This window comes from Onychostoma macrolepis, chromosome 17 (assembly GCF_012432095.1).
Source record: "Onychostoma macrolepis isolate SWU-2019 chromosome 17, ASM1243209v1, whole genome shotgun sequence".
Lineage (NCBI taxonomy): Eukaryota > Metazoa > Chordata > Actinopteri > Cypriniformes > Cyprinidae > Onychostoma > Onychostoma macrolepis.
This window is the reverse complement of record NC_081171.1, coordinates 454810-469218: the sequence shown is the minus strand read 5'-3', so window position 1 is coordinate 469218 and position 14409 is coordinate 454810. Positions and strand designations below refer to the sequence as shown.

At 35.8% G+C, this 14409-nt stretch overlaps 1 protein-coding gene across 4 annotated transcripts in view; it reads left to right on the top strand.

Annotated features, from left to right (window-relative positions):
• The window catches only part of fancm (FA complementation group M), a 55663-nt gene that overhangs the window by 20363 nt on the left and 20891 nt on the right, over nt 1–14409 (top strand). For 3 of the 4 annotated variants that reach the window (XM_058750174.1, XM_058750172.1, XM_058750175.1), the window contains 8 exons: nt 1708–1843; nt 1926–2018; nt 3949–4041; nt 8663–8844; nt 9646–9852; nt 10711–10915; nt 12643–12794; nt 13011–13166. In XM_058750174.1, coding sequence (XP_058606157.1) covers nt 1708–1843; nt 1926–2018; nt 3949–4041; nt 8663–8844; nt 9646–9852; nt 10711–10915; nt 12643–12794; nt 13011–13166 — 1224 coding nt within the window. The remainder of the gene's footprint in view (nt 1–1707; nt 1844–1925; nt 2019–3948; nt 4042–8662; nt 8845–9645; nt 9853–10710; nt 10916–12642; nt 12795–13010; nt 13167–14409) is intronic. The other variant, XM_058750173.1, reaches the window with a different exon arrangement.

Genomic DNA, 14409 nt, shown 5'->3' with positions numbered 1-14409 from the left:
TAATTTCTGTCTTTGTGCTATATATTTAATTTAGCTATTACTTGCAATTTGTTCTTATTTACTGGCAATCTCTGAGTCAGTCACCAGGCTGTACCGGTTAACTAAGGCAAATATGCCAGAAAATGTCCATTTTTAGGAGCTTTGGCTACAAAATGACCACTTCAAAGACTGAGTTTTTAACAACAAAAAAAAAAAAGTATAAAAAATTTCAAAGTGCATTTAACGGGTAAAAGCGGCCTGTTTTTTCCATTCATTATAGGTCATGGAAATTCAGCTTTTTAGTCAGGAAAAGTCAGGGAATTTCTGTTCACACCTGCTGTTTTAATCAGTCTCTTCTGTCCACTTTCCACCGCTTCTGTCCTGATTTCTTTTAACGGGAGGGTCTATGTAGGCCATTGTATGTGGGCTTTTTCTGATCTTTCCATCTAATATTGTGAAATAATCTTGCACAGTTCACACGTCAGCCAAACACTGTGGTTTTTTTTCCCCACAAAACTATTTTTAAAACATTTACTGCGTTGATAAAAAATTCACCTATAAGTTGTCAGCAAATCCTTTAAATTTTACGGTATTCAGAACAGAATAAGTTAAAATCAGAAATTATAATTAGCTATAAAATTATAGTACAAGAGTAAAGAATTTAGTGGAGACGCTATGATGTGTCCCTAACAATATCCAGAGACTGCTAAATTGTCCTTAACAATAATTTTGATCAAGCAATTACATAAATTTATGTGTGTATGTAAGCACAGTTGTTGTAATTTGGGCTGCATCTGAGATGGGTCACACCATTGATATTACCTGAGAAATACACTAGAAAACATCACGCTTTCAAGGACTTTATTACACGTGTGGAGTAAGAACATATAAGAGCTGAAGAGTTTGAAACATATGAGCACAGTTCAGTTGAATGATGAAGTTTAAGTAGCTTTCTTTTTAGGTTTTAAATTTGGCAACCATAAAATAAGATTCCCAGAATGTTGCGGGAAGGTTATTTGTAAATAACCTAAAGTAAGTAATACTGAATGTTTCCTAATGGTTATTTTTGTGTTCTCTCAGCAGAAGTGGACCAAGTTCATAACTCCATTACTTGAGTGAAATACAGACTAATAAGAAAAAAAATCAAACCTGCTTTAAAACCCAGCAACACAACTGTAGCTGTATAACTTTACAACGGCAACACTGCTTTAACAAAAAAGCAAGACTTCTTTGACATGAAAACAACTAAAATTTCAAACATGCTTTCTAATCGCTCAAGCGGTACTTTGATGTTATACACAGAATAGTCTGCAGCGCTGCTTCAAGTCAAACACCTCTTGTGTTTTGTCAGGAGATGCACAACAGTTCTTCTGTGGCTTTATCAGTAATATTTTCATTTACACAGTTTAGCTAAATCAGACAATATTGTGTCTAATATTTACCACAATATTTACTTCTTTTAATTGACTTGTAAATAAATATCACATTTGCAACTGGGCAGTGTTCAAAAAATGCTGGGAAATCACTTCACGTAATCCTATGTATAAAAAAAAAAAGCCATGTTTTAGGGAAGGAAAAAAATACATAGTGACGACTTTCTACTTCGAGTGAAAAGTACGATATTTGTCTTTCAAATGTAGTGAAGTTAAAGTCATAAGCTTCTAAAAAAAAAAACTATAATAATACTCAAGTAAATGTACTTTGTTACTGTCCGCCTCTGTGTCTCAGCAGGGGCCGCAGCAGGGCGCGATCGAGGGCGATTTTGCCATCTGCATCAGTCTGTATCACGGCTACGAGTTACTGCAGCAGATGGGCATCAGATCTCTCTTCCTCTTCATTCAGAACATCTTCTCTGGACCCAAAGGTGCTCAGATACTCACGCTCGTGCCGGCCGGACGCTGATGCTCCTCTGCTCTTCACATCACCAGTGTTTGTTGTTTTCTCAGAGTCGACTCGCGTGAGGAACGAGCTCCAGAGGAGTCCGGTCTTCATGGATCTCTACAGGGAAATGGAGAGCATGTTCGCCACAGCGAGCCGAGGTCATTAACTTTCAGAAAAACACATTCTGTCATCATTTACTCTCCTCCAAACCTGTGACTTCTGTTCTTCAGTGAGGCATGAAAGCAGATGTTCAGCAGCATGTTCCTGCTGCTCTTTAACACAAGTAGCTATGTTTCCATTCATCTATTTTTATGCACATTTTGGAATATCGCATTAAAGAAATGCTGGATGGAAACCCGAAGATGTGCATAAATTCTAAAATACAATTGAGTAGGATAAACCTTTTATCCGATAAGAAAAATGCGCATAAACTACGATGAAAACACATTTACTGAATAAATTCCTTCATGTGCATCAAAAAGTCATGTGAGTCTGTGCTATGAGACGGGATAATTGGGGACCGATCTCGTTCACAGCATCTGAAATGTTGTTCGGGTCGTTCTGAAATGTCTGAGCAAAGTCTGTCGTCAATATATTTCTGTATAATTGTCTTAAACGACTGCGTTCCCAAATAACAGACATCCGCCTCAGAAAGCAGTGACAGCATTTATTGTGCTTCGTCTGCTCGCTCTGAGCCGCAAGTCATTCATCATATATGAACATTATTATATTCAGTGGCTTCTCCTACTTTTCTTAGAGATATTTAGTGCCAGTTTATCAGGACGTGATGATTTTGTTCTCTTTGACTCGTTGGATGGAAACGGTGCTTTAATTCGCAAAAGTTTTATGCGATATTCCAGTTTTGCGCGTACAGTACAGTAAGTAGGGCCCTATGATTTCTGCGATGCGGAAAACATGGACGGAATCGTGGAATTCAGTCATAAAAACAGAATTTACAGTTTAACGCGGAATATCACAGAATTTGTCAGTCTGGGTGAATTAATCAAAAGTACGATATTACACTTCAATCAAATCATGATAAATGCATTTTAAATATGAATTGTCCGTGTTCTGCGTGTCTGTGTGAATGAATGAATGGCGGAGAAGCACAGTTTTGTTTACTACGCGGATACTGAAGCGTGTGAGACGCTTGCGGTGATTTCAGCGTCTGCCGTCTCACTAAATGAGGACATAAATACATGAACAACATCAGAACTGCTCTGTCACACCACGAGCATTTTACTGTTTCATTTGAGTAAAACATATCCATATGTTTGGATATCTATAGATGCATAAATCATATATACACAGAAATTTTAAAGTATGCACAGCAACCCGTCAAAATAAAAGGTTTAACTTGAAGATATTGTTGCAGAAATGTATTACTACAATTCAGTAGAATGTAAGTATTAATGCTACTACTATTGCAAAATTAATACAACTTTATTTAAGGAATAAATCACAATACTTTTTCCATGTTTTAATTTGACTAGAAAATCCCATTTATTGGCCAAAAAAAAAAAAAAAATCATTTTCATGTTATGCCTTCATTTGTTAACCAGAAAAATGTAAATAAACAACACAGAATTTCATAAGGCTATTGTAAGAAGAAATAAAAATAGTTTTTATGCATTCAAATAATTAGACATGCTAAAACAGAATTTGGTAACAACCATAAGGTGTGAAAAAATAAAACATTTCATAGGGCCCTAAACATGTAGTTTTTGTCAAACCTTTAATTAATGCTAAATTATTAATTAAAGTCTTGAAACCCATATTAGACGTGCTTTTTAATTAATAAAAGTGAAGTATTAAAAAGGAGTTCAGAAAAAGGAATTTGAAAAAAATAAAAAATAAAATGGAATTTGGGAAAGAATAAAACGGATTTCATCGGGCCCTAAGTAAGTTCAATTTGCATCTTTGGATGGAAAAATAGCTAGTGACAGCAGTCAGCGATCATGGGCTGTTCAAGTACCATAAACCTATCATAGTAGTCTGGTTTTGTGATAAAGCCCAGCATCCACACGGGTGCAGACGACATGCAGGTGAGTAAACAATGGCTTTATGTCTGATGTGTTTGGTTTGTAGGGCCTGGAGAGCCGTATGCCTACAGTCACCCCAAACTACAGAAGCTGGACGAGGTTGTGCTGCAGCACTTTGAGACGTGGGCCGAGAGCTCAGGTACCGGGACGTGTTTATGAAATACATGATTGTTTAAGTACTGAAGATGATTTGATTATATGAAACAGGGTTATTATAGTGATTATCATAACTATAAGTAATTGAGCTTTTAATTTTGGTTATTATATAATATTGTAATAATTTAGTTGTTATTGTAAATTAATTATGTATATATAAATGCACACTCATCCATGTACATATTTAAGAAAAATGTGTTATGTTTTTTATATTAAATATATTAAATATATTCATATGTCATATAAATTATATGAATATAAATATACACAGTCATGGCCAAAAATATCGGCACCCTTGGTAAATATGACCAAAGAAGGCTGTGAAAATTAATCTGCATTGTTAATCCTTTTGATCTTTTATTTAAAAAATTCACAAAAATCTAACCTTTCATTGGATAATAAGAATTTAAAATGGGGGGAAATATCATTATGAAATACATGTTTTTCTCAAATACATGTTGGACACAATTAACGGCACCCTTTTATTCAATACTTTCTGAAACCTCCATTTGCCAGTTTAACAGCTCTAAATGTTCTCCTATAATGCCTGATGAGGTTAGAGACACCTGACAAGAGATCAGAGACCATTCCTTCATCCAGAATCACTCCAGACCCTTTAGATTCACAGCTTCTTCTCTTCAGGTCACTCATGTTCTACAGGGTTCAGGTCAGAGTCAAGTCAAGCCAAGTCACCTTTATTTATATAGCGCTTCTAACAATACAGATTGTGTCAAAGCACTTAACAGTATCAAATTGGAGGATAGAGTGTCAGTAATGTATAATGATAAGATTAAACACTCAATTTTCAGTGAAAGGCATTTCATTATTGAATTCAGAGATGTCATTGTCTAGCTCAGTTTAGTTTAAATAGTATCTGTGCAATCAAATCGGCGATAATCGCTAGAAATGAAGTGTCCCCAACTGAGCAAGCCAGAGGCGACAGCGGCAAGGAACCAAAACCGCAGCCATGTCAGATTGTGTAAAGGGCTTAATAATTTATTATTTAAAAAATAATTTAAAAAAAAACTAAAAATAATGTATTTATTAATTTTTCATATTTGTATATTATTTTTATTTATTTTTTTAAATGTATAAATGTATTATTTCTATTTTTATACTGTTGTAATTTCTAACAATAATAGTATTATGTAGTTAGGTTTTTATTATATATATATATATATATATATATATATATTTATATTTTTTTTTTTTTTTTTTTTTTTCTTTTATTTATTTATTATATTTTTAGTTATTTTGTTATTTTTTAGTTTTATTGTATTTTAATCGAGGTCTTCACTGGGGATATATCTCTGGGGGTCATCTGGGTGTCCTGGTCTCCGCTGACGATCAGGGCTGTAGACATCATCTCTTGGTGCTGATCCACCATCTGATCGGATACGGACTGAGAAACAGAATAGGAAAGAAACAGACAAATATTAGCGTAGATGCCATTCTACTTACGATGTAACGAGTACATCGTGTGTTATGGGGAGTGTTCCCGGTTCCGGTTGATCTAATTAATGCAGCCTAACAATCCTCTAACGGATTTGAATAATAGAAGCGTATTAGTGTGTTATGTGTACGCCAGGTTAAAGAGATGGGTCTTTAATCTAGATTTAAACTGACAGAGTGTGTCTGCCTCCCGAACAGTGTTAGGTAGATTGTTCCAGAGTTTGGGTGCTAAATAGGAAAAGGATCTGCCGCCCGCAGTTGATTTTGATATTCTAGGTATTATCAAACGGCCAGAGGACTGGAATGGCCAGCAGAAGCTTGGTTTTGTGCTCAGTGACCCATTTTTGTGTTGTTTTTGAGGTTTGTGTTTGGATTATTGTACGGTTGGAAGATCCAAACATAGCCCATTAATAAGATTTCTAACAGAGTCGGTCACTTTTTTTTGGACCTCCAGCAGAAATATAGGCCCACAAAATCAAGAATACAGCAGTATATTTCATATTTTTATCCCTGTGTTCACCAAACCCATCTTGAGTGTTTGCTACTAAAAAGCTCATTTTTTAGTTTGATCTGACCATAGAAGCCAGTCCCGTTTGAAGTTCCAGTCGTGTCTGATAACTGAATATGCTGGAGTTTGTTTTTGGATGAGCGACGAGCATTTTTCTTGAAACCCTCCCAAACAACATGTGCTGATGTAGGAGATGTTTGACCATTTTTTTAAAGGTTTTCTGACCCCGAGACTCAACTATTTTCTGCAGTTCTCCAGCTGTGGTCCTCGGAGAGTCTTTAGCCGCTCAAACTCTCCTCCTCACCGTGCATTAGGACGATATAGACACACGTCCTCTTCCAGACAGTTTCCTAACATCTTATGTTGATTGGAAATTCTTAATTATTGCCCTGATGGTGGAGATGGGAATTTTCACTGCTATAGCTCTGTTCTTAAAGACACTTCACTAATTTGTGAAGCTCAATTATCTTTTGCTGCACATCAGAAATTTATTCTTTGGTTTTTCTCATTGTGATGATGATTAAGGGAATTTGGGCTTTGTTTTCCCTCCTATTTATATTTCTGTGAAACAGGAAGCCATGGCTGGATAATTTCATGTTCATAATCACGCTGGAGTGCTCAGAATTGTGAATATGAATGGGAAAATACTTCAGATATATTTTACTCATAAGAATTTCTAGGGAAGCCAATAATTGTGTCCAATGTGTATTTGAGAAAAACATTTATTTCATAATGATATTTCCCCCCATTTTAAATTCTTATTATCCAATGAAAGGTTAGATTTTTTGTAAATTTTTTTAATAAAAGATCAGAAGGATTAACAATGCAGATTAATTTTCACAGGCTTCTTTGATCAGATTTACCAAGGGTGCCGATATTTTTGCCCATGACTGTACATGTAAATATTTTCAAAATATATACTCTATGTGTGTTTTATTTATTTATATATATATATATATATATATATATATATATATATATATATATATATATATATATATATATATATATATATATATATATATATATATATATATATATATATATATATGCATACACATACATAAGCATACACAGTACATACATTATGTAAACAAAAACTTTTATTTTGGATGCGAATAATCGCAATTAATCGTTTGACAGCACTAAATTTAATATTAATAATGGTCATCAACCATTAAAAAATTGTTACTTGAAATAAACATTATCTGAAATAAAATATATGAAACATTAAACTTATTATATTTCTGCTAGTTACTGAGGCAACATTTCTCACTTGGCTTCATTTGGTCAAAAACTGAAAACAAAAACCAGAACAAAATTACTAAAACTTAAAAAAAATATATATATAAATCTAATGTCAAATATAGAGACATTTGGAAATAGAACAAAATAAATAAAAAATTTAAAACAACAAAATTACGAAAACTTAAAAGATTAATCTGAAATATTTAAAAATTAAATAAAAAAGCACAACTAAACTACATATATAAAAAAAATATGTAGACAGTAGGGGTGTCCCCGACTAAGGATTTTCATAGTCGAATTGGAATTTTCGAATCTTGCCGATAGTCGACTGATAGTCGAATCATATGTTTGAGGGGCGGGGGCGAAATACATTACCAAGAGTCAAGTCAGACACTCGACAGTCATAAATACTGACGTTAATACACAGGGAAGATGTGTAATGGACGCCTCGCAGATACAAACGGAGTGAATAATGTTTTATGTTTTGATTAAAAGATAGTTAACATTAAACGTCAGCGAAACCCTAAGAATTCACAACATTTTTTTTACAATAGTGCTCTCATTATAACGTTATGTATATGACAGTCCCAGTCATAGTTATTACTATTCTGCATAGTTGTTTGTCCTGCTCGCGCTGCGCACTGAAGAGATAATCACTGTTCAATAAAGCGCTTTACTGCAGCGACTCAACCAAATGCATCTTATACGAGATAAATAATATATACACGATATAAATAAACCGGCTGAAATGTTTTGAAATCACTTGTATCCTACCTGATCGAAAAAAATCCAGTCTTTCACTCTGCGTCAGTTTGAGTCTTGTTAAAGTTTTAAATCCTTGCCGCCAAGATGCTCCTCTGTCGGTCACGGATTATGGAAAGTGAAACTTAAATCTATAAGGGTGGTTGGATTTATTCACGCACTTTAAAATATTTATTTAAAGCTTTTTTTTCTTTTCAGATTCTTATTTACAGCATTATCATAATAGGCTGTATTTTAACTTATTGGGAGAAAACCGGTAGTTCGATGTGAAATCAGACATTGAGCACCCCATATAGCCAAAATGGTATGATCATAACACCCCGCGAATATTCAACTGTGAGATTGGGAGTCGAATCGAAGCATCGAATCGTCGACTATTCGGGGTCACCCCTAGTAGACAGTTGAAAATGAAACAAATAATAAAAAATGACAAAAACACAACAAATTGACTAAAACTTGTTAAAATGAATATGAAAATATAAACAAATTCAATAGTATAATACTATCTCATTGATATTAAAATAACACCAATATGGGTGATTTCCTAAAAGGCTTATTTTACAGTCGTGTGTCCTGCAGGGTGCTTGAGTCTGATTGGTTAGATTGTGACTGAACTCTGCTGTGATTGGTCCAGATTCGAAGGCGTCCGCTGAGGTGAGCACACGCGTCATGATCTTCTCGTCGTTCCGTGAGAGCGTGCAGGAGATCGCAGAGATGTTGAGCCGCCATCAGCCGCTGGTGAGGGTCATGACCTTCATGGGTCAGGCATCGGCCGGGAAAGGGGTTCGAGGATTCACGCAGAAAGAACAGCTGGAGGTACGTGAGCCTGTGTTCACATCAGAGCCGGCAGAGAACAAGCTCGCTGTTCACGAAGGTCGAGATATAGGAAGAAAATATAAATATTGAGTTGAGGGTATGGGGTTATTTATTAATGCTGTCTTGAGAAAAGTATCGATGGCAATGGCGTTTTCTTCTCTTACCTCCATATAAAGCACAGCTCTGCTTTGTTTACAGCGGTAACCAAGGAAACGCTATATTGCGGCTGGTTCATGAGCGCCACCTGCTGGCAGAGAGTGCATTTGCGCCTCATTCAGACCTGCTGCTTTTGTTTCACGCAGATATATTTTATAATGTAGCAAATAAATAAAACCTAAAGTCAGACCATCCTGTTTTTGTTTTAAATCCTGAAATTATACAATCTAATTCAAATCAAAAACAGTTGATTGTGCAACATCTTTGTTTGGATCGTGATTAAAATGCAGTGGTTTCAAATGGCTACAGATATTTTTTTTAAGGCCAGTTTTTTTATTATTTTTTTTATAAAGCAAATAGACAATAAATACATTTGCTTAAAAAAAATCTAATTCAGAATCAGCCAATTTTGCTAGTTAAAAAAAGAAAAGAAAATCTGATTCTGAATCGGCTCTGATCAATGCATCACTAATAGGCCTCAAACTGGAAGTACTACTATCTGGGATGTCTTTTTCTATCAATTCTTCAATAAGTAGATCTTGGCTTTCATAAAGGCCGAGGCCAGGGATCTTGGGCTTAAAAGGGTTGATGACCACTGGTTTAGATGCTCAGACAGCCTGTGTGTGTGTGTGTGTGTGTGTGTAGGTGGTGCGTCGGTTCCGTGACGGCGGCTTCAACACACTAGTGTCCACCTGTGTGGGTGAGGAGGGTCTGGACATCGGTGAGGTGGATCTTATCGTGTGTTTTGATGCTCAGAAAAGTCCCATCCGTCTGGTCCAGCGCATGGGCCGCACTGGCCGCCGGCGTCAGGGACGAATCGTGGTCATTCTGGCCGAGGGACGCGAGGAACGAGTGAGAGCCTCAGTCTGCTTATAACTGCACCAACATTTCATAGCAATAAAACACCTCTACACAAACTAATAAAATGCACAACAAAATTACTAAAATAAAAAATTTAAATAAGATTGATTAAATAAGGGATATAAAAAATAAAAATAAAACATTTTGTTACATAAAATAAATGTTAAACATTAACTGAAATTAAATATGTACAAAAAAAAAATGATAAAAATAACAAAATTACTAAAATAAAAAGTTATTGTTTATTAAGGATATTAAACCATAAAAACATTTTGTTACTTAAAATAAACATTATACACAAACATTAACTGAAATAAATCAAATATATTAAAATTCATATTTTATTTTAGGTAGTTGCCAAGGCAACATTTCTTATTTTTATTTAGTTTTAGGTGATGTACTAAAATAACTAAAACCAAAATAAAATTAAACAAAAATAATAAAAATAACAAAATTCCTCAAATAAAAAGTTGAAGTAAATAGGTTTATTTTTTTTTATTGTTTAATAAGGGATATTAAACCATAAAAACATTTTGTTACTTAAAATAAACATAAACTAACTGAAATAAATGAAATATATTAAAATTAATTAAATAAAATGAATGTTATTTTAGGAGTTGCTAAGGCAACATTTCTTATTTTTATTTAGTTTTAGTTGATGTCCTAAAGAAACTAAAACTGAAATTAACATATCCAAAATATATAGACATATTTAAATAAAAATGACAAAAACACAGAAGAAATTACTAATAATATAACAGTTAAAATGAAAATAGAAAATATGGAAATAAAAGAGAAGGATGATTTCCTAAAGTTTTCGTTACAGTTGTGTGTCTCGCTCTCTCGCAGACGTATAACCAGAGCCAGAGCAACCGGCGCAGCATCAACAAGAGCATCATGGGAAACAAGCACAGCTTCCAGATGTTTGCTCACAGTCCGCGCATGCTGCCCGCGGGGGTCACACCGACACTGCACAAGATGCACATCAGCTGTGGTCAGTTCCAGCACAGAGACGCCGGCCGCGGCCGGTCATCGCTCGGTCTGCGGATCAACGGTACTGACCTCACATCACTGCTCTCATCTCTTGTTTTAATCTTAAACCTCAGACCATTGTTCAGTTCATGCTTGAAAAATGACCTGGATGTATGATATACTCATTAAAAACCCCTCTTATCTTAAACATTTCAGCTTTATATTTATATTTGGTAACACTTTACAATAAGGTGTCATTTGTTTACATTAGTTAATGCATTTTTAAATCAAGTTGTCTTTATTAACAATGAACATTTATATATTTACAAACTAAAATGAAAAAAATGAATATGTACTGTGAAAAACATATTGTTCTATGTTAGTGCATTTTAACCGGTGCATTAACTAATGTTAAAGTGATAGTTCATCCAAAAATGAAAATTCTGCCATAGCTTGCATAAAAGAAGATATTTTGAAGAATATTAGTAAACAAACAACTACTGATAGCCATTGACTTCTGTAGTATAGAAAAAAATACTATGGAAGTCAATTGGTACCGTCAACTGCTTCGTTCCAAACATTCTTCAGAACGTCGTCTTTTGTGTTCAACAGCTTTGGAACAACATGAGAGAGTTAATGATGAAGAGATTTTCATTGTAGGGTGAACTGTACCTTTAACAAATGAGACTTTACTGTAAAGAGTGATTGTGGTGTTTGTACAGATCTTCTCCTGTGTGTGTGTGTGTGTGTGTGTGTGTGTGTGTGTGTGTGTGTGTGTGTGTGTGTGTGTGTGAGAGAGTGTGTGTGTGTGTGTGTGAGAGTGAAGTGTGTGTGTTTGTGTGTGTGAGAGAGTGAAGTGTGTGTGTGTGTGTGTGAGAGTGAAGTGTGTGTGTGTGTGTGTGTGTGTGAGAGAGTGTGTGTGTGTGTGTGTGTGAGAGAGTGAAGTGTGTGTGAGTGTTTGTGAGTGAAGTAAGTGTGTAAGTGTGTGTGTGTGTGTGTGTGAGAGTGAGTGAAGTGTGTGTGTTTGTGAGTGAAGTGTGTGTGTGTGTGTGTGTTAGTGAGTGAGTGAGTGAAGTGTGAGTGAGTGAGTGAAGTGTGTGTGCGTTTTTGTGAAAAGTCAGGACATAGATGTGTATAATGACGAGGGTATGGCAGGTATTACAAGGTGAAGGTGGCATCTCAGGACATTGACCCATGTCCCCACTTTTCAAAACGCTTATAAATCACTCAGAATGAAGTTTTTTGAAAATCTAAAAATGCAGAAAGTCTAGGTTTAGGTGTAGGGTTGGTGTAGGACAATAGCACATACAGTAAGTACAGTATAACAACCATTACGCCTATGAATGTCCCCACAAGGATAGTGAAACAAGTGTGTGTGTGTGTGTCTGTAGGTAAGTGTGTGTGCGTTTTTGTGAAAAGTCAGGACATAGATGTGTATAATGATGAGGGTATGGCAGGTATTACAAGCTGAAGGTGGCATCTCAGGACATTGACCCATGTCCCCACTTTTCAAAACGCTTATAAATCACTCAGAATGAGGTTTTTTTGGGGAAAGTTGAAATGCACAGTCTCCTGTAAGGGGTAGGTTTAGGTGTAGGGTTGGTGTAGGACAATAGCACATACAGTAAGTACAGTATAAAAACCTTTACGCCTATGGAGAGTCCCCACTTTTCACAAAAACTAACGTGTGTGTGTGTGTGTTAGTGAGTGAGTGAGTGAAGTGTGTTAGTGAGTGAGTGAAGTGTGTGTGTGTGTGTGTGTGTCTGTAGATCAGCGGTGCTGTGTTTAACAGACTCTTATGTTCTGCAGGAGGAGAGCAGAAGGGTGTGAAGGACGCCGGGTTTCTGACCGCAGCTGAAGAGGCCGAGTGGATGTCCAGCATGAGACTGTCTTCAGATGAACCTCAGCCGGTCTTCAGACCGTCGACGTTGCTGACCTTCAGTGACGAGCCGTTGGAGCAGGTGAATACAGACGAGAATACAGCCAGAACAATCCAGACATCACTATACACCTGTGCTCAGAGGAGATCAACACTAATATTTAGCCCTGCGTTTAAGATTTATGTATCTGAATTGCATTTGGATTACACAGTTTTATTATAAACTAATGAATACAATGTGATGCATATTTGTTATTCATTGATTCATATGTGTGTGTGTGTGTGTGTGTGTGTGTAGGGTCCGTGTGTGTCGGGGCCCGTCCGAGAGCTGTCCCTGTGGGAGTGGAGACACTGGCAGAACGGGCCGCTCCACACTCACAGCGTGGGACATTCAGAGAGATGCCTTCATTTCACCTCCATCATGGAGCTCATCGACCGCATGAGACAGGAGCAGGTCGGTCACACACACACACTCATGTTTTTTTTTTGTGAAAAGTGGGGACTCTCCATAGGCGTAATGGTTTTTATACTGTACTTACTGTATGTGCTATTGTCCTACACCTAAACCTACCCCTTACAGGAGACTTTCTGCTATTTCAGATTTTCAATACACTCCATTCTGAGTGATTTATAAGCGTTTTGAAAAGTGGGGACATGGAGTAATGTCCTGAAAAGTCACCTTCTCCTTGTAATACCTGCCATACCCTCATCATTATACACATCTATGTCCTGATTTGTCACAAAAACGCGCGCACACACATATTATAATTGCAATAATGCAGTGAGATTTTTGTGCTCCACACAGAGATGTGATCTGATCATCATCAGTCTGTCAAGAATAACATGAAGAAACAGAGACTGAGACTAAATCCAGAAGAACTGTGTCTCAAGACGCTTCAAGAAACCTCCTGCGAAGCTACAGTGCTGTTAACAGTTTGAGGCACTTGTGTAAAGATGCTGTAAAATGAGGATGCTGTCAAAAATAATGTCATAAATAGATTTTCTGTATCAGTTAACTTCTATGAACTAAACTAAATCAACATTTGTTGTGAGCATGCTTTGTGTTTAAAGCAGGTTTTGTCCTCGCTGCACTCGAGCAGAGTTTCTCAGGAGCTTCGCAGGAGGTTTCTCGAAGCAGAGACACAGTTCTTCTGGATTTAGTCTCAGTTTGTTCTGTTTCTTCATGTTATTCCTGACAGACTGATGATGATCAGATCAGATCTCTGTGTGGAGCACAAAAGTCTCACTGGATTATTACAATTAATGGCTAAATGAATGTTTGGAAATGTAAACTGATATTTCCTCCTGACACACTACAGCAAAAAAAATAGAAAATACTAATATGTTCTAATGTTCTAATAATTTTGGCCACCACTGTAACTTAATTAACATTGCTTTATATTCTGAAATGTAAAATAAATATAATTTAATGAAATTAATATAAAAAATCAACCTTTTTTAGTGTTTCTTTATACATAAGATACAGTAAGAAACAAAGTAAAACAAACTGACAAATACAGTAAAACAAAGATACAAATGAAAAAAACAGTACTTTAATTTTTTTTCATGCAAAAATGCATCATAGACAAATGTCCTAATATTATTGCATATAAAAACAGCTGGCGACTATATAATAGATAATGTCTATATAGCAATAATAAATGTATGTGTATTTTCTTAATTTCTCCAGTAGCGAT